Source organism: Protopterus annectens, chromosome 3.part0 (genome assembly GCF_019279795.1).
Source record: "Protopterus annectens isolate FY-2018-M chromosome 3.part0, PAN1.0, whole genome shotgun sequence".
Taxonomy (NCBI): Eukaryota; Metazoa; Chordata; order Ceratodontiformes; family Protopteridae; genus Protopterus; species Protopterus annectens.
In genome coordinates, this window is record NC_056731.1 from 69,418,074 (window position 1) to 69,441,831 (window position 23,758).

The 23,758-nt window shown below is 41.9% G+C and overlaps 1 protein-coding gene across 2 annotated transcripts in view; it reads right to left on the minus strand.

The window, feature by feature from the left end:
- PDCD6 (programmed cell death 6) overlaps window positions 1–23,758 on the minus strand; it is a 268,864-nt gene that overhangs the window by 122,644 nt on the left and 122,462 nt on the right. For both annotated transcript variants that reach the window (XM_044064592.1, XM_044064591.1), the window contains exon 2: window positions 8,050–8,111. In XM_044064592.1, coding sequence (XP_043920527.1) covers window positions 8,050–8,111 — 62 coding nt within the window. The remainder of the gene's footprint in view (window positions 1–8,049; window positions 8,112–23,758) is intronic.

Below are 23,758 nucleotides of genomic sequence, written 5' to 3' on the forward strand. Positions count from 1 at the left end.
AATAATATATATATATATATATATATATATATATATATATATATATATATATATATATATATATATATATATATATATACACACATACATACATACACACACATATATACACATACACACACATACAGACACATTTTTGCTTCGTTAGTGTTGTTTGCTGCTACATGCCGTTACACATTTTACATGCATTATATATATATATATATATATATATATATATATATACTCATTTGCCTCAATTGTTTATATTGTTTGTTGCTACTTGTCTGTATCATACAGAGTAGTCTCTGCCCAACGTATTCTCTGGTAGTGCTCGACTTACTCCCATTACTTCCTTGGTGCGAGATGTGCAACTGAAGTGCTGCAATATTTGTCTCTGTTAACATGTTCATGTAACCTTATCTCTGTGCAATGGCTGTGATCTGTTAATCTGATTGTTCCCCTGACTAATACCACCCAATTAACTGTAATTATACATCTCAAATTGCTCTCTTTCTACTGTGTGCGGTAATCATCCCAGCACTACTTTTATTTGTATTCTTGTTAATGTAACTTTTCCAGGAAGGTATCATAGCTGCCCTGTGCTACATTAGCAATAAGGATACCACCTTCTGCTTTGTGTTTGTTTCTCCCTTTTTCTTAGTGATACCACTTTAACTGCACTTGATAAATAAAATCCATCCCCAAACTCTTCAGCGTACTGACCACTCCAATATGTATCGACTCCCAGCGAGGCAATAGAACACTCCCACTGGCCATAAAACCTCCACAAAGTTCTACAAGAAGTTCGTACTTCCATGAACCTCATTAACCACAATCAATGCAATTTAAAGTACGAATCTTACAGCTTTCCTCCTTGTTCTACTAATTATAAAGTACTAAAAGCATCACCGGCAAGCACGCAGCTACAGCCCCCCCCACCCGATAGGCACTAGGGTTCTCTTTTTCTCGTTTTTGTATCCTACTTTGTCTAAACCTCTCTTTAAAGTATCCCTACTATGTAGCCACACTCTGACTGTTACAGCTCCTGAACTTAGCTTTGTGTTTGATAGGAAAGTATGGGTCAAGTGAACTTTTTTTCCACATGGTTTTCCATTGGGTCAGATGTCTGGTATTTTGGCTATGTAGCTTTGGTTTACTTACTGTTGTTTACTCAGTTTTTCAATTGAGCACCCATCACTATTATGGGTCAGCCTGCGACACTTGCTTGTCACTCCACTCCCCTATCCTACCCCCACTTACTCTACACTTATACTCTAACCCCTCTTTCCCCTCCCCTCTCACTCCTCCTCTTCACTCTTTCCAATCAACTGTTACATTCTTCCACTTACCACACCCGCTCTACATTCTCATCCTTACAAACTAAAACACTCTATTAACCACATCTCCACACCCCTACTCATCTCCTTCGACACTATAGCCCCTATTAAATACCAAGACTGTATTCTCAGTTGCCTAAACCCTACCTTACCTCAGCACTCCCAACAAATCCCATACACTCCCATATTTTCCTCTTAATTCAATCCTGCCTCCACACAGCAGCTTACCGTTTCTTCTCCTCTAATCTTCTCTCATACTTTCTCAACTTCCATTAGCATGCCTCTCATTCCTGTCTACTACTCATTCATCTGTCCTCTTATCAAACTGAATTATCTCCTAGTTAGTGGTTGACTAAGACACTCTGAAATACCCTACACTTATCTTTGTAACACCCTATCTTTTTAACCCTTCTAATTCATTCTTACACAAGATCACAATTTGGTCTACACCGGTCTCACCTCCACATAACTAACCCTAAATATCACATCTGCAGCTTAACCTACACTATTACACATCACCAAAAGCTTATTTCTGTCAAGAGATATTCACCGAAACCCTTGCCCCAACTCCTACTCCTCTCATGACACCTTCTCCCCAACCCCATCTCCCCCTCCAAGCACTTAACCACATACTCAATGAATAGTTACAGCATTCTCAACAAAGTCAGTGAGTTTGACTCATGGATTTCCTATTACTCTATTGACTTAACTCTCACTGGAACTTGGCTAAAACACCATATCACTGACAAAGAAAGAAATTCTTCCCATTGGTACAGCATCTTTCACTTGGACAGACCCCACAAAAAGGAGGAGGCATAGCTATAATTTATTCTGACGAACTTAAACTATCCCCCTTATCCATTTCACTCCTCAACCTTCACCCTGCAGAACTCTTAATAGTAAACTGCAAACTCAACAATCACAAAAAAAAAAAAACAAACTTACAATGGCTGCTCTATACATCCCCCACATAATAACATTTCCATTCTTGAACATGTTCTCTCCTGGATCACTTACCACATATTTTTTGAAACAATAATACTAGGTGACGTCAACACGGATTGGCAAACCCTGACCACTGACTCCCCTAACTAGTTCAAACCTCCACTCCAAAACACCAACAGGTTCTAGAAGAGATCACCTTCCCACCTGCATTCAAAGATAGTCCCTTCAACAAATTAAGCCACAGAAATACAGAGTGTGCCAGGCTCTCTCTAACTTCAGCCCTGATGAGTGCAACAATTCTCTCTCCTCCACAATTCTCTCTCCTCCACAGACTGAGGATTCCATACAAAAATTTAACAATATTTTTCTAGATGCTCTCAACTCCCTTGCTCCCCTTAGAAAAATCAGAGTGAAATCTCTCTCTGCATATTGGCCTTCTCTGTCCACCTGCTCTCCAATGCACAAGAGGGATAATGCCAGGAAAAACTGGCTACAAACTACATCTATCCACCTCCAAATCTATAAAGAGCTCCGAAACCTCACTAAGAAACATGTCAACAATAAGAAAAACTTCTACCTAAAGTCTCAAACCATCAGAGCAATCCTAAAAAAATTTGCAACACTATTAAGATTCTTTACCCAGGTAGCCCCAAGTACAGCTAACCCTTGCCTTAACAACTCTTCCCTTGAATCAGCCACTAACAACTCTTCCCTTGAATCAGCCACTACTTTTAACTCTTATTTCACTGAATCCATCAGCAGACTAAACCAGTGTACTCACGCCTCCAATCTCTCTACTCCTCCCTCTGGCCATAAAACCAACTTCTCACTTAAACCCGTCCCCACTGCTTACGTAAAATCTCTACTACAGAAACTAAGCCATGCTCTCCCTTCTACACATAATTTACCACCCCTCTTTCTAAAGCTTGTCACTAGCTCAATAGCCTACCCTATCTCCATCCTTATCAACTCCATCCAAGAATCTATGGTCCCCTCTATCTGGAAACAATTCTACACTATACCTATCCACAAAAGGAGGTCACTCCACTGGCCTCTCAAACTACAGCCCCACAGCCATCTTATCCCCCCCTCTAAAATACTCGAGAAATGTACACACAAAACTCCTATATTATCTTCTTCAGGAAAATCTACTTACTCCTACCAAACACCGCTTTTGCTCAAACCATAGCAGAACTACTGTTCTAATCTCCTTTGCTAATACTATCTCTCCAGCCAGAGAGAGAAATCACCTAGTTTTCAGTTTATTTTTATACCTCTCAAAAGCCTTTAACACCATATCTCACCCTAAGCTCCTCTCAAAATTGTCTGATCTTAGTCTATCTAACACTACTCTGAACTGGTTCTCAAATTACTCTGAAATGGTTCTCAAACTACCTTACCAATACACAGCAGTCCATCAAGTAGCTCTCTTCCTTCTCACCCTTCCTCCATGTCCATACAGGAGCACATCATGGCTCCATTCTTGGGCCACTACTGTTTAACATATTCACTAACTCACTTCATACTTCCTGCTCCACCTCCTTTCTCATATAATATGCAGATGACTTCACAATCAATCTCCACTTCTTATAATCTCTCTCACCTCCACACTTTAACCCAAACTCTGTTAGTTAACTAGTATTTGACAAGGTTGAAAATCAACTTATACTTAATCCCCCCAAAAAACAAAACTTTAGTCCTCCCAAAAATCCCTTTCTCACCTTAAAATCTTCATTTACTATCACATCTCTTGACAACACTGTAATTAATGCGGAAACTCATCCCACCCGTTGGGAGGGTGGCCTAATGGTTTAGGTGTTTGCCTTACAAACACAAGGTGCAGGGTTTGAGTCTCACAAGGAATAATTGGCTAAGCTTAAAATGGCTTGCAAGGGCAATTAGCCTAGTACTAATCTATCTATGAACTAAGCTCTTAGGAGCTATCACTAACGATCAACTTAAATTCAACTTGCTCTTTCAAAACTGCATAAAAAGGCTCAATAAAAACTGGGCTTGCTCTATAGAAACAAAAAATTCCTCACTAAAGACTCTAGACACTCTCTTGCCTATGACTACCTTCTCCCCATTTCACTCTATGTCTCTCCAATCTTAACCAACTTACAATCCCTCACTAAAGTTTAAGCTTGAACTTACCTATAACAAGCTTGCTAGATTCGCTTTAAACCAACCAAACAACTTACACCACTGCCTTTCTTTTAAATCCCTAAACTGGCTAGAATTCCCCCACCAGCTCCTACTAGCTCAACTGCTCCTTACTTACGCCTTCCTCAGTAAACCAATTTACTGACCCGTTGTCTCTTCCCTGATCAACTTCTATACTCCCAATCCCTCTCTCTGCAGCTCTAACCAGTTTCTCTTGGAAATCTATAAGCCCGAGAACAATTGGCTGACACCTATACAGTTGCTCAGTTGCTTCAGTATGGAACAAACTTCCTCTAATCAGAACTATTCCCAATACCCACAACTTCAAAAAAGCTTTAAAAGAAACTACTGAAACTCATGGATCTGCTCCTGCCAAAGCCCACTCTAACTCTCTTACAGTATTGCTCCTTATCACTCAGTTTTTTTTCCACCTGCACATCCCTTCTCATACCATCCCTAGTACTTTAAGCAGAACAGCATCTCCTATTCTGATGTCCTTACTGTTCTGCCAGTTCCTGCCTTCGTCTACTCTGCTTGAGTTGTACATTTATTTCATACTTCTCTTGTTCTACTATGTACTGTATTCTGACATTTTATGTAACTTTACCAATCTTATGTCTTCTATCGTCATCTGCTTCACTTCCTCCTGATTTATCTTTGAATTGTATTTCACACCATTAGTATATAGAGTTACCGCTGTATTACAGAGTCGGTTTTATAGTTTAAGCTTTCTGTACATACTGTTATTTCTTCTATGATAAGTGCACTGTAGGGAGCTTTTCTCATCATGTCTCTGTTGAAAATGGGCTAATGTTCATTCGGACCAACCCTGTTAACAAATATCAAAATAATTTTAAAAAAAAGTGTGTGTATATATATATATATATATATATATATATATATATATATATATATATGTATGTGTGTGTGTGTGTGTGAAAAGTTTTGCAATGATTTATTGCGGTCTCATTTTTTTATACAAAAAAAACCCAGCAGAAAACTGAAGGCACCAAACACAATAATAAAAACCAAATCCGACAGCTGGCTCTGTAGACAAAAACGAAGAACGGGCAATGAAATCCGGTATAAAGTTCATAGGTTAGTACTAAGCTAACTGCTCTTGTGAGCCATTTTAAGCCTAGCTAATTACCCCTTGTGAGACTCAAACCCTGCACCTTGTGTTTGTAAGGCAAACACCTTAACCATTAGGCCACCCTCCCAAATTAATAAATTTTATTAAGCACTTTTGTGCTTGTAAATCAAGCACCTCATCAGACTAAACAATTTATTCTGATGAAGTGCTTGATTTACATATAGATATATATATTACCAATGGATTTCAATACTGAGTGACTGACCAGAAAAATCTAAATTTTTTACAACAGGCAGGGAAAAAACATTAGACAAATCAGGAACATTCTGCATAATCAGGGTCAGCGGAGAGATGTACAGCATGTAAAAACAAAATGTTTCTCTGGCAGAAGACAAAAGCTGTTACGACACCAACACTTTTGCTATAAATGTATCAAGAGTGAAGTTTTAACTGCTTTTAAAAGCTATTTTACCTCCTGCCACTGTTCTTTGACAAACAGCACTGTTCGCTGTTAGCCTCCTAGTGCGATACACCATCTTCACTGCACTTAGGGTGTTCTTAAGACTTTGGTAATCACACCCAAGTATGGTAAGATTAGAGCTTGCTCTGGGGAAGCACTTATCTTTTTCTTAACTTCAGAGCATATAGCAGTGCTCCATGCATTACAAGTACATAATTATACATAAAGAACACAACAGCTTCAAAGTTGCAATTCGGCATAACATACTGTCCTTTAAAAATAAGAATACAAATTTCTTGTGATGTTAAAATGGAAGACAAGGAAAAGGCCCATCAGACATAATGGACAGCCTCAAAGGTAAAACAGTGCTGCAGGGCACACAGAAATGCAATGCAAACAACAAAGGGAGTGGAGCTACTACTATTACTACTGCATAAATTCAGAAATCACCAATTACTTTCCAAATTCATATATGGTTTCTAGTCCTGGAAATTCTACCCATCCTAGGAAAGAGAGTAACTGGAGAAAACAGCAAATGTCAACGGAGACTTACAACAAATTTGCCAGAAGGACGATAAAAACTTCAAATGTTGAAGCGTTACTGAGTAGGAATTAGATGCAAGATGAAAGACAGAACCAAGTGTGTAATCATACACGCAAAATACAAGTAAACAATTTTCTTCAGAAGGATTAGGGGCTGTCCAACTCCAGTTTAAATTACAATGTGTCTTCTTAAAGGTGTACATGGCTAGGCATCTTCTGGTTCTCATGACTGCTTGCCTAGTTCTGTTACTATGTTCCTGTAAAGCTCACACACAACAGTACAAAAACTACAAAAAGTCTGACACACAAAAGTAGTTGTAAACAAAAAATATACACATCAATATATAGATTATGATATACAAGCAATTTACGATATCCAGCTAGCATACTAATGTAGTAGTATTAAACTTTTTGACCTTTTATTTGTATTTCAATGAAATGGTACCTCCCCTTCAGCCATGCTTCTCAAAACAGAATGCCTGAAAGGAGGAATTTGTGATTTGTTTAAAAAAAAAAAAAAAAAAAAAAAAATGAAGGATAACAGAAGTGGTGATAGTAAACATCATGGAAGCCAATGCGGACTAAAAATTAGTATTTGTAATTAAGGGCAGAGACTAACATGGTTACAGTGGTAATCCAACACTTACTGTGATAATAAAAAAAGTGTTTTGTACTGCATACAATTGTTGTATGAATACTGTTTGTGCTTCCCAATACTAAAACTGACAAACATGGATATGTAAAATAAGCTGTTCAAAAACATGGCATGTATGGGACAGTGCTGAATGAACACCAATGCATCATGCCATCACAAAATCAAACAAGCATTATACTTTAAAAATGTTGTACAGTTATCAAACAGTAAACACTGCATCCTTAGCATCAACTACATGGCTAATTATTTTAAAAGGTAGACTTTGCCAGTTTCAAGAACAAGGAAAAGCAAACAAACCAAATAAAAACACGAATAGTGGCAGACCGAGTTCCGAAAGGCACAAATCACAAGAGTGATGTTAAAAAAATGAAAATTTAATGCAAAATAAAACCACAAATAAATGAATGCGTGAGCGTTTTCATTAAAATGCAAAACAACCATTTATATACACACAAAATTATTCTGATTGGTTAAGAAAAAAAGGGGGGTAGCTGAGCAATTACTAAAATAAAACTTTAGTTAACCTTTGATGGCTGTTCTAATGTTTTATTTTAGTAATTGCTCAACTACCCCCCTTTTTTCTTAACCAATCAGAGTGATTTTGTGTGTATATAAATTTTTTTTTTGAATTTCAATGGTGTCTGATGAAGTTAATACGTTTAACGAAACCGCTCACGTATTTATTTGTGGTTTTATTTTGCATTAAATTTTCGTTTTTTAAAATCACTCTTGTAATTTGTGCCTTTTGGAACTCTGTCTGCCAGACTTTGCCAGTTTATCAGCTAAACAAGTTGACATTCTGCTTTTGGTACATTAAAAAACTCTCAAAACAGTTGCAATTATCTCATAAGTTAAAGCAAGTCTAACATACCATTCGATAGTGCTTGCTGCAATTCCGAATCTGATATCACTCCACTTCTGTCTTTGTCGACCCTATCAGAAAAACACAGGCACAGTTTCATACAAATAAAAGTCCAGGAATTCTTCCATGAGACATTAAACATGCACACAAAATGAGTAGTGACCGTTTCTACTGTTTCTCAGTTCTATATTTTTTTCCTAACATGCTGCAACTATTTTCATTTTACTCTTATAAGATCAAGAAGGCTCTTCACAGAAATAAAGGTGTTATGAATCTTACACAGGAATATGCGGTCAGAAAGCTAGAAACAAGAGTTACTTTTGTTTCTTCCAGAAGCAATTCATGTGAATATGAAAGGAAGATTAAAGCAGTTACAAATTTAATTTATTTACTTTGTTGCTAGGTTGAGCCTATATGCACACACACACACACACACAGACACAGACACGCTTGTTTAATGGTGGAGTAGTAGGAAAAATATTACAACCGCAGAACTGCCCAAAGGTATACATCACTTCTCAGGATATGACAGCCAACTGTCCTGCTAAACAATTACAGCAAAGAAAGCTATATTCAAGCCCATTTTCTGTTACTGCATCTGAAGTTTTTTTTTTTTTTTTCAGTTTTCAAGCAGCACTATACATGAATATGCGTTCACCTCTAAGAAATTATTTGCTTATTTTGGTTGACTGGCTAGATTAACAGAGGCCCTGTGGTCCTTATTCAGGATACAGCAAAGGTGGTCCTTAGAGTAGCCAATGGAAATCTGGAAAGGAAATAAGGGGCATCTCAGTGATGCTTCCGTGGGATAATTAACATGTGTCTGAACTGCCACAGCTGGGGAATATGCGACTCCTGTTTAATGGGTCCTCCAAAAGACAGCACCTCGGGGGTGCATCACTGCACTCATGCTGTACTGCAGTGAATTAGATACAAATCCATGTGCTTGGTCTGACACAAAATCAAAAGGCTTCTAATGTTGCTGGCAGTTAGGGCAAACATACAGACTGCTAAGTCAAATGGCAGCATTAAATAAAAGGAAGCCTGTTTTTGGTCAATGCTGTGGGAGTGTGAAATGAATTTTGTATCACATAATGGAAGGGAGATTTAATTCATCCAAGAGTGAGAATGTTCTGTTAGACAGCCATGTGTTGTGCAGCTTAAATAACAGTGTACTGTGATTGCAATTTGTCTAGCATATGTAAAACAAAAAATGCCACATATGCTATTTAAAAGCAAAACATGGAAATATTCCTTTCAGCCAATTAGTATAAGTTTAGGGATAGCTGTCATACTGAAAAAATATACATACAGAAATCATATATCATACAACTGATATATCTGTTGTCCAGTATCCATGATCGTGTAAAACAGAACCGCATCAAAATCCTGCATTTCTGTTGCAAAGCTCTACCACAATCCACCTGGCACAGTGTACTTCAATCAGTAAAATCACTACCTTTTAACGGAAATACTTTCAAACTTAAACTTTCCATGTTGCCTTTTCAGAGATGCTAGTAGACAACAAAACAGGATGAGTTTCTGTAACTAACTTATGCTGTCCTCACACAGAAGGTATACATTACTAATCATACATCATTTACACTTCCAACACAGCCAAAAATTCTGCAGAGAAATTTTGCAAAAGGTCACTGTGACAGTCTAAGAATGCGTTATAATAACTATCTAAAGAGCATAATGGTGCAATAATTAGCAACAGGGATACTGTCAAAGAAAACATTTGTATTCAAAACTATGAACATTCTATATTTTTATGGATGTGTGTGTGTAAGGAGAGTCTGATAATTTTACTTCATTTATATTATTATTTGTTAAATTTTAGGGCACATCTGAAGACATTTACTGGGAATCCGAATGGAGAGATAAGGGGTCCGAATGAAGTCAACAAAAGGAGAAAGGTCTTGCTGGAATTAAATTCATCCTCAAGACTTGGTGAGTACCTTCACAAGGTGGACCCGGTTTTTCACAAAGACAACACTGATATATAAACTGCATTTTATACAGCATATATCATGGACAGAAGTAGGCTAAAAAAAATAAAAAAAGACAGCTAGCTGGGTGCACAAGTCCCAGGATAAAAAAAAAAGTGCCCAATCCTGGTAGGCGCACTGGTACCAGGACTGGAAAAAAATGAGTGTGTAGAATCCTCAAGACACGTGAATGTTCCTACAATGGGGCTAGGACAGGCCCAGGGGGAGGATGTCCCCCCCCCATTATAGAAGGAAAGTACAGTTGTGTACACTTATTATAAATGTAGATGTTAGAGTGTATTCACTGTTGCAGTCATCACATTTGGGTTATCCCTGCCAGGGTAGCACTCGGCCGTCCATACACCAGAGACTTAGTATTTCTGTGTCGGTTGCTGTCGCTTGAGGACGGACATCAGGTTGTCAGTAGTATAAAGTAAGGCAGCCAATGCCATTACTTCAGTTTTTCCTTGCCCTAACCTGTCAGGAGCCCCCAAGTAGGAGGCCAGGCTCTGGTGGAAGAACCCTACCAGTGGAAAATAAATACCAATATGTCCCTTGTAAGGAAAGGACAACAATAAGGAAGAATGGCAACAAAAGGAGAAGGAGAAAAAAGGGGGATGGAGGGAGGGAAACCAGGACTGCAACAGTGAATACACTCGAACATCTACATTTATGGTAAGTGTACACAACGGTACTACGTTCTTCATGTTTCACTGTTGCAGTCATCACATTTGGGTTGATTCCCAAAGCTGAGGAAATGGGTGGAGACAGTCAAGGAAACTAGGGGCTGGCTAGGATGCCCTGCAAAACTGCAGAGGCAAACCCTGCCCTGGATTTGGAGAAGAGAGGAAGGTGGCGATGCTTGGTAAAAGTGTGAACAGATGTCCAGGTGGCAGCCTCCAGGATGTCCCTGCTGGGGACTCCTCTAGGGAAAGCTGCAGAGGTAGAGGCTGCTCTGGTGGAGTGTGTCCTGACCCCCTTAGGGGGAGACTTTCCATGCTGTTTGTAGCAGAAATGGATGCAGTGTGCTAGCCATTTGGAAATGGTTTGTTTGGAGATGGCTTTGCCTTCTGCCCCTGTAACAAAGCTAACGAGTTGATCAGACTTTCTGAAGGATTTAGTTCTGTCTAGATAGAATCTGAGCTGTCTGTGTACAGAGAGAGTGAAGAATCCTTTCCCCCTTGTTCGGTGGATTAGGGAAAAAAAGGTGGGCAAATGAATGGATTGGTTGAGAGCCACACTGAACACCACCTTGGGCATGAAGGATGGGTTAGTCCTGAGGGATATAAAATGAAACACAACAAAAAAACAGCTCCCAACAGGGAAAATAACTAAGATGATGTAGAAATAATCCCAACAATGCCCAGGAAAACACAGACTTTATTGACCACAATAAGTTCCCTAGACTAAGCGCTTTCGCCAGTAATTGGCTTCATCAGAGTCAAAGGAAACATCATAATACAGCAGTATAAATAGTTAAAAACCAACAAACAATTAACTAATCAACAAATCATCAGCAATATGATAGTAAATAGCAGTAACCAGCCATTGAAAAGTGCCTAGTGCAAATAATTTCATATTCAGTAGATAAAAACACACATTTTACAATATATATAATACCTAATGTGGTGTAAATATTTTTACAAAATGTCATAACAATGCAATTAATTAAAAAGTTTTAGTAAACATATAGTAATGCTTCAAAAAAGCTCGCAAAAAATTAAAACCACTTAAATCTGAAAGATATGCAACTAACAATGGAAACGGACAATGCTAATACACTTCATCGAACTGAAAACCAAGATAGTATCTTTTTTCCAACAAATTTCATAGACAATTATACTAGCCCATTGTTTCAAACTGGATTTTCACAAGGGTCTCCCAGCATTATGAAAGTACAGTTTTGTACCTACCATAAATGTAGATGTCCGAGAGGAATGCATCTGCAGTCTTTACAAATGGGTTGTCCTGTCGTCAGGCAGCCCTTCGGTCGGCCGGATTCCAAAGTCTGGGTCTGGCTTTGGCTGGTGTCGCACTTCACCCGACGTCATTGCGGCAGTTATTCGGGTATAAAGGCATCAGCCGACACCATTTTCCTCAGTGTTTCTTGCCCCAGATGCCAGGTGCCCTCTTGGATGGCTAAATTTGGATAAATACCAAAGTTTCCAAATAGTAGAGAGCAAACACATAAAATAAGCATGTATGTACATATATACAAACAAATACACCATAATAGATCCCCCCCAAGCTAGCTGAAGATTGGCAAATACCCTAGGAGTACCTCAGAGGGGAAGGAGGGTGGGTAATCCTGACTGCAGATGCATTCCTCTCGGACATCTATATTTATGGTAGGTACAAAACTGTACTATGTCCTTCAAGGATGCATCTGCAGTCTTTACAAATGGGTAGAATACCATAGCTAAACTAGGGGAGGAGGAAATGAGAAGAGATTATGGTGTAGTTAGGATCCCTTGCAAAACAGCAGTGGTAAAGCCAGCACGGGATCTAGAGTATAGAGGTAAGTTATAATGCTTGGCAAATGTATGCACGGAGGTCCAAGTAGCAGACTCTATAATGTCCTTGGTAGCCACTCCTCGTAAGAAAGCTGTAGTAGTGGCTGTAGCCCTTGTGGAGTGAGGCCTGATGTTCTCTGGAGTTTTCTTTCCATGGTAGGAGTAACAAAATCTAATGCAATTTCCTATCCATTTGGAGATTGTCTGTTTAGAAATTGGTTTTCCTTCCTTTCCTGCTGCATATGCTACCAGAAGCTGGTCAGTTTTTCTATTGTTTTTTGTCCTGTCCAGGTAGTAGCGTAATTGTCTGTGTACATCCAAGGTATGCAAGAGCCTTTCCCCCCTGTTCTGTGGGTTGGGGAAGAATGTAGGAAGGTGGATAGCCTGATTTAAAGATACTCTGGATACCACCTTAGGCATAAATGTAGGATTTGTTCTCATGGACACTCTATCTTGATGGAAGATTAGGAAGGGTTGTACTGCCATTAATGCCTGTAGTTCAGAGACCCTTCTTGCTGAAGTTATTGCCAGCAGGAAAGCAGTCTTCCAGGATAAGTATTGTAATTCTGCTGTTGCTGCTGGTTCGAAAGGGGGAAGAGTCAGTTTTTCTAGCACAAAGTTCAAGTCCCATGCGGGCAATGGAGGTTTCCTGGGAGGTTTTACATTTTTGATTCCTCTCAGAAACTGTCTGAGCAGAGGGTGCGAGAAGACAGGAGGATCCAAGCTGTACTCTGCTGAAATAGCTGACGCATGTATCTTGATGGAGGAATAGGACAGGCCTGTATGGAAGAGCTCCGCCAAGTACTCCAGGATGTTGGCTATGTTCACCAGTGTCACATCTTGCCCCTTTGCAGTACTCCAGATGAGATATCTTTTCCATTTTGCTGCATAATTCTTTCTTGTTGAAGGTCTACGAGCCTCCAGGATTATGTCTTTAACCCTTTGGGATAAATTTGGGTTAATTGCTGTTATGTAATGTTCCAGGCAGTTAGCTGCAGAGTTTTCAAGATTGGATGCAGAATGTTGTAGTTGTTCTGTGTCAGCAGTAATGGGATCAGGGGCAGTGTCCATATTTGTCCCCGGGACATGCTCCTCAGCAGTGGATACCAATGTTGTCTTGGCCAGTCTGGGGCTATCAGGATGATCCTCGGACGTTCCTCTTTGATCTTGAGAAGCACCTTGTGCATCAAAGGTAGAGGTGGGAATGCGTATGCTGTCAGGCTTTTCCAACTGAAGGATAGGGAGTCCACCTTCCAAGCAAGTGGGTGGTAAGTCCTTGTGCAGAATTTCTTCAACTGGTGATTGAAAGGGGATGCAAACAAGTCTATTTGTGGTAATCCCCATTCTCTTGTGATGGTTTTGAAGATGTCCGGATGCAGCATCCATTCGTGGGCATCTGTTGTAGTTCTGCTTAATATGTCTGCTAGAATGTTTTCCTTCCCTGGTACATAGTTTGCCTGTAACTGAATGTTGTAGCTCAGAGCCACATCCCATAGGTCCAGTGCCAACCGGCATAGAGGGTATGAGTGTGTGCCTCCCTGTTTGTTGATGTACCACATAACTGTGGTGTTGTCTGTCCTTATCATCAACTGGCCTTCTTGGAGAAAAGGTCTGAATGCCTGGATTGCCAATTTTACTGCCATCATTTCTTTTAGATTTATGTGCAGATGCAGCTGGTCTTGAGTCCATAGGCCTTGAAAGCACTTGCCCATCATGTGTGCCCCCCAACCTAGGTCTGAGGCATCTGTCGTGATGGTTTGTCTTGGTTGACTTTTGCAGAAGGGCAGTCCTGTGTTTGATTGACAGGCCTGAGCCCACCATAAGAACTCTTGCTTCAGGCATGGGATTATTGGAATTTTGGTTTCTAGGCTGTGCTTGTGCTGAGACCACAAATTCTTTAGGTACCACTGTAGCTTTCTCATATGCAGCCTGGCATGAGGTACCAGTATTATGCAGGATGCCATGAAGCCTAGAGCTTGTAGCACTTTTCTTGCAGTTAGATGGCTCTGCTTTGTCAATGCCAAGAAGTAGAGAGGTAGTTGCTCTTTCTTTTCTGCAGTTAGAAATGCCATTTGTTTTGATGTGTCCAGTTCTGCACCCAGAAAGGTTATTCTTTGGGATGGAATCAGCCTTGACTTTTTTGTATTGACTGTATATCTCAGGGCTTGCAGCAGGTAGATGACTCTTTGTAAATCTTCTGTGAGTTTGTTTTTGTTGTCCGCTTGTATCAGGCAGTCGTCCAGGTAGGGATAAATTTGAATTCCCTGAAGTCTGCAATGAGCGATTACTGATGCCAGGCATTTCGTGAACACTCTGGGCGCAGTAGATAAGCCAAAGGGCAATGCTGAGAATTGATAATGCTCTGATCCTGCAAGAAATCTGAGGTATCTTCTGCAAATTGGTCTTATGGGGACGTGCAGGTATGCCTCCTTGAGATCTAGAGTTACCAGCCAAGACTCCTTGCCCAGCATGGGAAGAAGCTGCTGTAGGGTCAGCATTTTGAATTTTGGGACAATGAGGAATGTGTTTAAAGCGGACAGGTCTAGAATAGGTCTCCATTTGTTTTCTTTTCTTGGTACCAGGAAGAGCCTGGAGTAAAATCCCTTTCATTGCTCCAGAAATGGTACCTTTTCCACAGCTCTCATTCTTAATAATTGAGATATTTGTTTTAGAGCTTCTGCCCTTTGAGAAGGTGGTAGGTTTGGCATTCCTCTCTTTCCTGGTAGTGTATGGAAATGGAACCTGTAACCTTTGTCTATAGTCTGCAAAATCCATTTTTCTCTTGTAATGCAGTGCCAGTTTCTTGAAAATAATGTTAGCTTTCCGCCTAAAGGTGCTTCTAGTTGTTCCCTGGTAGGCGGTGCCACCGCCAAGTCACTGTGATTGAGTTGTTGTAGTGGTGGTGGCTGTATCCGTGCCTCGCTGGTTGTTGCCCTGCCACTGGTGACCCCTGTAGGCACCCCTGGATTGGTTTCTGCCTCTAGAGCACCTATTCCTGCCTCTTTGTGCCTTAGAGGAGTCCGGAAAGGACCAATTCTTGGAGGGCCAGTTCCTGCTAAACCTTGGAGGTTGAACTTGTAAGAAATCTTTCACTGTTTGCACAGATTTTGCTTTCTCTTCCATCTTTTTTAGTACCTGCTGTGCGGGGGCACCAAATAAATTGACCTTGTCCATAAGTGCATCCAAAAGCTTAGATTTGACATGGTCTGGTAATGCCTGTTCTTTCAACCATGCATGCCTCCTGATAACTGTGCCAGTCATGGCTGATCTAAAGGAAGCCTCCAGTGCATCATAGCCACATTTTAAAGAATGGTTACTAACCTGCTGTATGTTATGTAACATTTCTTGAACATACTTTTTATCTATAGATTCTTCTGAGGACAGCTTTTTAGTCAACTGGTCAAGCATAAACTCTTGATATTAAATCATATGAAATTGGCAGTTCAAAGCTCTAGCTGACAAAGTAGCAGAGGTGTAAACTTTTTTACCCCATCTCTAAGGACCTGGAATCCCTTTCAGAGGGGAGGGGGTTTTTAGAAGAAGTAGCTGCTACAGCTTTAGGGCCCTGGGAGATAGTCTCTGGATCTGCAAAAGGAGCCTTATATAAGAGGTGATGAGTGTCCGGGACCCTGTAGTACCTATCGGGCTTAGCAGGAGCCGGAGGTAAAGTATCAGGAGCAGTGCAAACATCATTAAATGCATCATCAACAACAGATAGGACTGGAGGTATAGCTAAAGGTCTATGCTGTGGCAAGTGTAGAAAGGTCCTAAGCCTTTTCCTAGAGTCTGAGAAATCTTGGCCCTGCCACTGAAATTGTTCCCTCATAGCATGCAAGGTTTCCCCAAAGGAAAATTCCTCAGGAGGAGAGGCTGAAGGGATGGACTCCTCAGCATCAGAGTCTTCGTAAGGAGAATAAGAAGCCTCAGGAGGGTCTGTATGATCTGAGTCATCCGAGGAATCATCTGTGGCTACTGGCTCAGGGGGCTCTGCTCTAGACCTTTTTTCTGGAGGAGGGAGAGGCCCTGTCTGGATGAGGCTGGGCTCCACGAATTAAAGAGATGAGATCCTCTGCCAAAGAAAGCATATGGGAGCTGGAGCTGGGCCTGTGAGAGGGGGGCTTGGCAGGCACAGGTTTTGATGCTTTGGCTGCCTTAGCCCTGGCAAAGGCCTTAATAGACATAGCTGGAGGAGGCCTAGCAGCTCCACGTGCAGGGGTAGAAATATCTAGGGGAATGGTGTCTGATAAATCCTGTGAAATCGCAACAGAAGGTTGGATTTCAGAAGCCGTTTCTACCAGGATAGAAGAGGCCTCGGTAGAAGGCAAGTTATCGGCTGAAGAAAGAACCGCTTGCTCGGTTTCGGCCGAAACCGAGACACTCGTGGTTTGCTTAACCGCGGTTTCGGCCAAAACCGCGGACCGCGAGTGTCGGTCCTTTTTTTTTGCGCTTTTTGGTTATTTGCGTAGTCGGAGGATCCGACGGCATAATGTAGGCAAAATCGGAGCCGAAAATCTGCTCTGCAAAGTCCGAGCGACGTCTAAGCGTCCGTCGGTTAAAAGAAGCACAGGCTAGACAAGCTGCTACGTCGTGGTCTGGGCCTAAACAATGTATGCAATAGGAGTGGAAATCTTTATGAGGTATTTGTTTCCCACAAGATAAACAGTTATTAACTTTCTCTGACATCGGCTGAGGCAAGAAAGAGTCCCCAACGGGGTACTTAGCTTTATAGAAGTCTTCGAAGTAGTATGCGGTAGTAGTAATCTCTGGATCTGACCGACTGGCACTTGCGAACAGCTTCTGCTTCGGGCGCCACGCGGCAAGAAAGACTGAGGAAAATGGCGTCGGCTGATGCCTTTATACCCAAATAACTGCCGCAATGACGTCGGGTGAAGTGCGACACCAGCCGAAGCCAGACCCAGACTTTGGAATCCGGCCGACCGAAGGGCTGCCTGACGACAGGACAACCCATTTGTAAAGACTGCAGATGCATCCTTGAAGGACATCCTGGTTTGGGTGCAAAATAAAACATCCCCACCAGTAACCTGAATGAGTTAGATAATATTAGATCTCTGCTTTAGAACAGGCATAAGGGAAATACCTTCATTTAGTCCTGGTGGTTGCATGGCATTAAGCCTTAGTTGCCACCTAAGTTCTTTGTTTTTTACCAGAAGTCTATAGTCACCACCCCTACAACTTGGTACCACACGATCAATAACGAAGAAAATAAATTTCTTAAAATAAGGGCAACCAACGCTATGATTAAATAGTGCATTGTGTCCATCCTTCCCTTTAAGTTCTTTGTTTTCTACCAGAAGCCTATAGTCACCACCCCTACAACTTGGTACCACACGATCAATAACAAAGAAAATAAATTTCTTAAAATAAGGGCAACCAACGCTATGATTAAATAGTGCATTGTGTCCATCCTTCCTTTTAATGGCACTAAGATGTTCCCCAATCCTGTCCTTTAACTTCCGGACAGTTTTTCCTATGTAGAAAGCGTGGCAACTGACACATGTTTTTCCTTCCTTATTTTCAGCAGTACCCTGGGGATAAGCAGTAGGGAAGGAAAGGCATAGACCGATAGATTGACCCAGGGAAAAGACAGGGCATCCACTTTCCAAGCCATGCAGTGATGCTCCCTGGTGCAGAATTTGCTGAGGTGATGGTTGGTGTGGGAGGCAAAGCGGTCTACCTCTGGGGATCCCCAATTCTGAGTTATTAGGGTGAAGGTACTTCTGTTGAGTTGCCACTCATGTAGGTCCAGAAGATTTCTGCTTAATTGGTCTGCCAGAGAGTTAAGACAGCCTGGTAGGAATTGTGCTGACAGGTGTAGTTGCACGGCAGAGACTGTGTGCCAAAGGGTCATGGCCAGCCTGCATCGAGGGTAGGAGTGAGTCCCTCCCTCCTTGCTGATGTAGCACATCACAGTGGTGTTGTCTGTTTTGATCAGGAGATCCCCTGGAGAGAGAAGGGGCTTGAAAGCTATCAATGAGTGCTGCACAGCCATCATCTCTTTTTGACTGATGTGCAGAGGGATTTGCTGTGGGGTCCATTGGCCCTGTATGCACCTACTGTCCAGGTGTGCACCCCAAGCATTGTCTGATGAGTCTGTGGTGAGGGTCTGGTGGGGGCAGTCCCTTGTTGAGGGAGCATGCTGTTGCTCACCAAAGAACATCTTTTCTGAGGCAAGGAATTATAGGTATAAGAGTTTCCAGGTCTTGATAGTGTTGACACCAAAGGCTCTTTATGTACCACTGAAGTTTCCTCATATGCAGTCTGGCATATGGAATGCATAGTATACAAGATGCCATGAACCCCAGATCTTGCAAGATCTTCCTTGTAGTTAGCTGGGGCCTGGTGGCTAGTTGAGAGAAGTAGGTTGTCTGGAAAATCTGTTTCTCTGGTGTAAGGTATGCCATCTGGGATGCTGTGTCCAGACTTGCTTCCAGGAAGATTATCTTTTGGGTAGGCACCTGCTTGGATTTCTTTTTGTTGATTCTGTACCCTAGAGAGCTTAGGAGGGTCTTTACAAAGGCCAGGTGCTTGAGCAGCTTTTCCTGGCTGTCTGCCTGAATAAGGCAGTCATCTAAAGTATGGGTAAATCTGAATATTTCTTTGTCTGCAAAAGGCAAGGGCCAGAGCCAGACATTTTGTGAAAACTCTGGGAGCAGTAGATAAGTCAAAGGGAAGCGCAGAGAACTGCAAGTGTTGAGATCCTGCCCTGAAGCAGAGATATTTCCTACATGACTCCCCGATAGGAATGTGGAGATAAGCCTCTTAGATCTAGGGTAGCTAGCCAAGCATCCTTGGAGAGCATGGGTAGCAGCTGCTGGAGGGTGAGCATTTTGAATTTTGGGATGATGGGGAACATTTACCCTCTTTTCTGGGTACCAGAAACAGTCTGGAGTAGAAACCTTGGCCTATCTGTTCTGCAGGAATGTGCTCTACTGCCCTCAGAGAGCAGGGAAAGGATTTGCTTTTGAGCCTGTGCCCACTGATTTGGTGGCAGACCTGGGAACCCTTTTGCAGTTGGAAGGGTGTGCAAGGAACATTTGTATCCCTGAGACACAATGTTCAGAACCCAGTGTCCCTGGTAATGGTGGCCCAGATGTTTTCGAGTGAAAGGAGAGTTTTCCTCCTAGGGGTAAGTGAAGGTGGGCAGAGGGAGGGGGTGGAGGAGGTGAGTCACTGAGTTCTTACCATAAGGGGGTGGTTCAGAACTCCCTGGTTTTGAAGTGGAGGTAGTCCACTGCTTGGATCTCTGCATTCCCTGTGGCTGCTGTCTGGGGGGGGGGGGGGTCTGCTTCTGCAGGGCCTAGGCTGGGCTGGTTTACTAGGAGCAGGAAAGGACCAGTGTTTGAAGGGATAATGACTGCGAACCTAGGGGGCTGGACCTGCAGGAAATCCTTAACTGTTTGCATAGATTTTGCTTTTTCTTACATCTTTTTTAAGACCGCTTCTGCCTTAGTGCCAAATAAGTTATCTTTGTGCAAGGAGCATCCAACAATTCAGATTTGACATGGTCTGGCAGGGGTTGTTCCTTAAGCCATGCATGCCTTCTAATGACAGATCCAGTGACTGCTGCCCTGCAAGAAGCCTCTTGGGCGTCAAAACCACAGTGCAAGGTGTGTTTAGTTACTTGACTTGCAGAATGCATTAACTCTTGTAAATCTTTAGATTCTGCCAAAGCAAGAAAGGAAGACATTTTTCATTTAAGGAGTTCCAAGGTATGCTGTTGAAATTTCAGCATATGAAACTGACAATTTAGTCCGCTGATTGCAAGAGTAGCCGAGGTGTATACTTTTTTTACCCCATCTGTCCAATGTTCTGGAATCCCTGTCTGAGGGGGTGGGATTCTTAGCAGAGGTTGCTTTAATCCCTTTTGGCCCTTGAGAAATAACCTCAGGGCCAGCTGTAGGATTTTTAAAAAGATATTTGTGCGAGTCAGGGACTCTGTAGTACCGGTCTGGTTTTCTGGGAGCTGGAAGGAAGGTGTCAGGAGTCTAGCTGGATTCGAGGAAAACATCCTCCACAACATCCAGGACTAGAGAGATGGCCAAGGGTCTGTGTTGTGGAAGATCTAGGAATTCCCAGAGTCTCTTTTTAGACTGAGGGTAGTTCCCATTTGAAATGCTCCCTTAAAGTATGCAGGGTTAACCCAAAAGATAAATCGTCTGGGGAAGAGGCTGAAGGAATGGAATCCTCTGCATCAGAATCCTAAGTGGAGAGGGGTTGCAGGTCTTCATATTCACATGCATCAGATTTGATCTGACTCTTGTTCAGACAAAACTACAGGGGACAGATCTCTTTTCCTTTTGGAGGGGGTAGCTTGGCTTCCCCTGATCAGCACAATAAGGTCTTCCACTATTTTAAGCATTTGAAACTGAGGCAAGGTAGCAGGTGCCTGAGGTTTCTTGGGTGTGGTTCTTACCCTGGGCCTAAGAAATTCAGTTGTTTTTGAAAGAACGGTAGTCACAAAAGAAGACGTTGGTTTGTGTCGAGATTCGGTAGTGCAAAGGACTTCCTCAGAAGCCGGTACCTGCTCAGTGGCTCCGGACCCATCCAAGATACAGACACCGCAGGATCCTTAGTTGAAGAGTTTTGAGACATACCGGACTCCAAAAGGGTCTCTATAGTGGCCTGCGAATCAACAAAAGCACGCATCAGAGGCTGTAAAAGCGCCTCACTGAGTACCAGAGAACTGACGACTAACTTAACGGAAGTGTCTTCGGTAGGTTTGGACCTGTGCAGTCTGTCTCCTGTTATTATCTTTACATTTCTTCAGAATATCTGCTGTCGGATGGCTTACCGAAGCCATATCGGAATTAGAGGACTGTAAGCAAAAATATCTGGCTACAATAAGGGCCTGATGATGGATAGTTCTGGCATAGAACAAAGCACAGAAGCGACAACGGGGTACATCGTGGTCTGGGCCTAAACAAGTGACGCAGTAGGAGACGAAGTCTCTGTGTGGTATTTGCTTTCCACAGGCGAGACAATTGTGAACTTTTTCCGACATCGTTTAGTGCAAGAAAAAAGGATCCCAATGGAGTACTTGGCTTTAGAAGACCAACTTCAATTTGGTAGACGAAAACTCAGGTAGCAGCCAACCCGGCACTCGTGCAAACTGTTTCTGCTTTGGGCTCCACGGCAAGAAAGACTGATGTAATGGCGTTGGCTGCTTTACTTTATACTACTGACGTCAGTCCTCAAGCGACAGCAACCGACACAGAAATACTAAGTCTCTGGTATTCAGCAAGCCGAGGGCTACCCTGGCAGGGCTAACCCAAATGTGATGACTGCAACAGTGAAACATGAAGAACATGTAGCAGTTCACAAAATCACAAACTGACAGGCCACAAAAGAGCCACACAGACGACAGAGTGGACTATTGAGGATAAGAATGAATTGTTACTATTTTGCAAGAAGCCCAGAATTTCCAGAAAAAAAGATGTATGAAAAGATTGAGAAAAATTAAAGGAAAGAAAAACACTTCAAAAAGAAAAACTGTCAGAAGCTTCAAATAAAAGTTCATGCTCATTAACACAATTGATCTATGAAAAACACTATACAGACCAAGAAACCTTGTGCTGTTTGAGAAAAGAAGCGACTCAGAAAGTGTGAAAATTTAGACATTTGAAGGATATAAAAAAGAAATATGGACATGGAAGAGAGAGCAAGAGATGCAAAGGAGAAAGACAAATTAATCAACACAATAAAGGCAGCCCCAAAGATATTCTAAGAGAAATATAGGCACAGGCATCCAGACATGGAAAATTTCATAAAAAAAAATAAGATCACAAAGAGGGAGTGTAGAACAGAAGATTAGTCCAGTAAATGTAGAAAAAAATTGAAATTGAAGTTAGGGAATATTTGCAAAGTGAAGGATTCAGTGTACAAAAGTCTAACACAGGTCATATCACAGCATGATGGAACAAGTAGTCCCCAAAGTAAGTAGAAACAAGAGGAGCAGGAGACATCTGAAGAAGAAATATGGACATGGGAAAGAGAGAGAGAGAGAGATTTAATATGGCACAATATTTATGCAAAGGTGAAAGCAAAACTAACCAATGCAAAAAAGAGCAGCACCAAAAGATATTTAGAGAGAAATACAGGCAAAGCCAACTGGCTATGGAAAATTTTACAATATAAAAAATTAGAAAACAAACAGGAAAAGTAGAAAAGGGTATTACTAAAGTACAGTTTTGTACCTACCATAAATGTAGATGTCCGATAGATATGCAACTGCAGTCATAACATATGGGTTGTCCTGCCTCTGGCAGCCCTCGGTCGGCCGGATTCCAAAGTTTGGGTCCGGCGTCGGGTGGTGTCGCCTCCTCTCCGACGTCAGAACGGCTGGAGTATAAAGGCATCGGCCGACGCCATCTTCTTCAGTGTTTCTTGCCCCAGATGCCAGGTGCCCTCCTAGGAAGGCTAAATTTGGTGACTGGATAAACAATTCCAGACATGCACAACAGTAATAAACAGATGCACCATAGGAGATACCCCCAGCTAATAGGAATAGGGGTAGTGGACCCATAAAGAATGTTGCAGAGGGGTAGGAGGGTGGGAAAATCCGACTGCAGTTACATATCTATCGGACATCTACATTTATGGTAGGTACAAAACTGTACTATGTCCTTCAAGAATGCAACTGCAGTCATAACATATGGGCTGAATATCATAGCCAAGCTGGGGGTGGTTGGAACTAAGAAAGTGATGGTGTAGCTAAAATGCCCTGCAGGACTGCCGAAGCAAAGCCTGCTCGGGATCTGGAGAATAAAGGCAGGTTGTACTGCTTGGTAAATGTATGCACAGAGCTCCATGTAGCAGCCTCTAGAATGTCCTTTGTAGCCACTCCTCTTAGGAAAGCTGTGGATGTGGCTATAGCTCTGGTGGAGTGTGGCCTAATATTGGCTGGCACACCTTTTCCATGAAAAGAATAGCAGAATCTGATGCAGTGTCCAATCCATTTGGAAATTGTTTGTTTGGAGATTGCTTTTCCTTGTACTCCAGCAGCATAGGCTACAAGCAGTTGGTCAGACTTTCTGGTGGCCTTAGTTCTGTCCAAGTAGTAGCGTAGTTGCCTGTATGTCCAAAGTATGCAGCAGTGCTTCCCCCCTGTATTGAGGATTGGGGAAGAAAGTAGGCAGGTGAATGGCTTGATTTAGAGACACCCTGGAAATTACTTTTGGCATGAATGAAGGATTG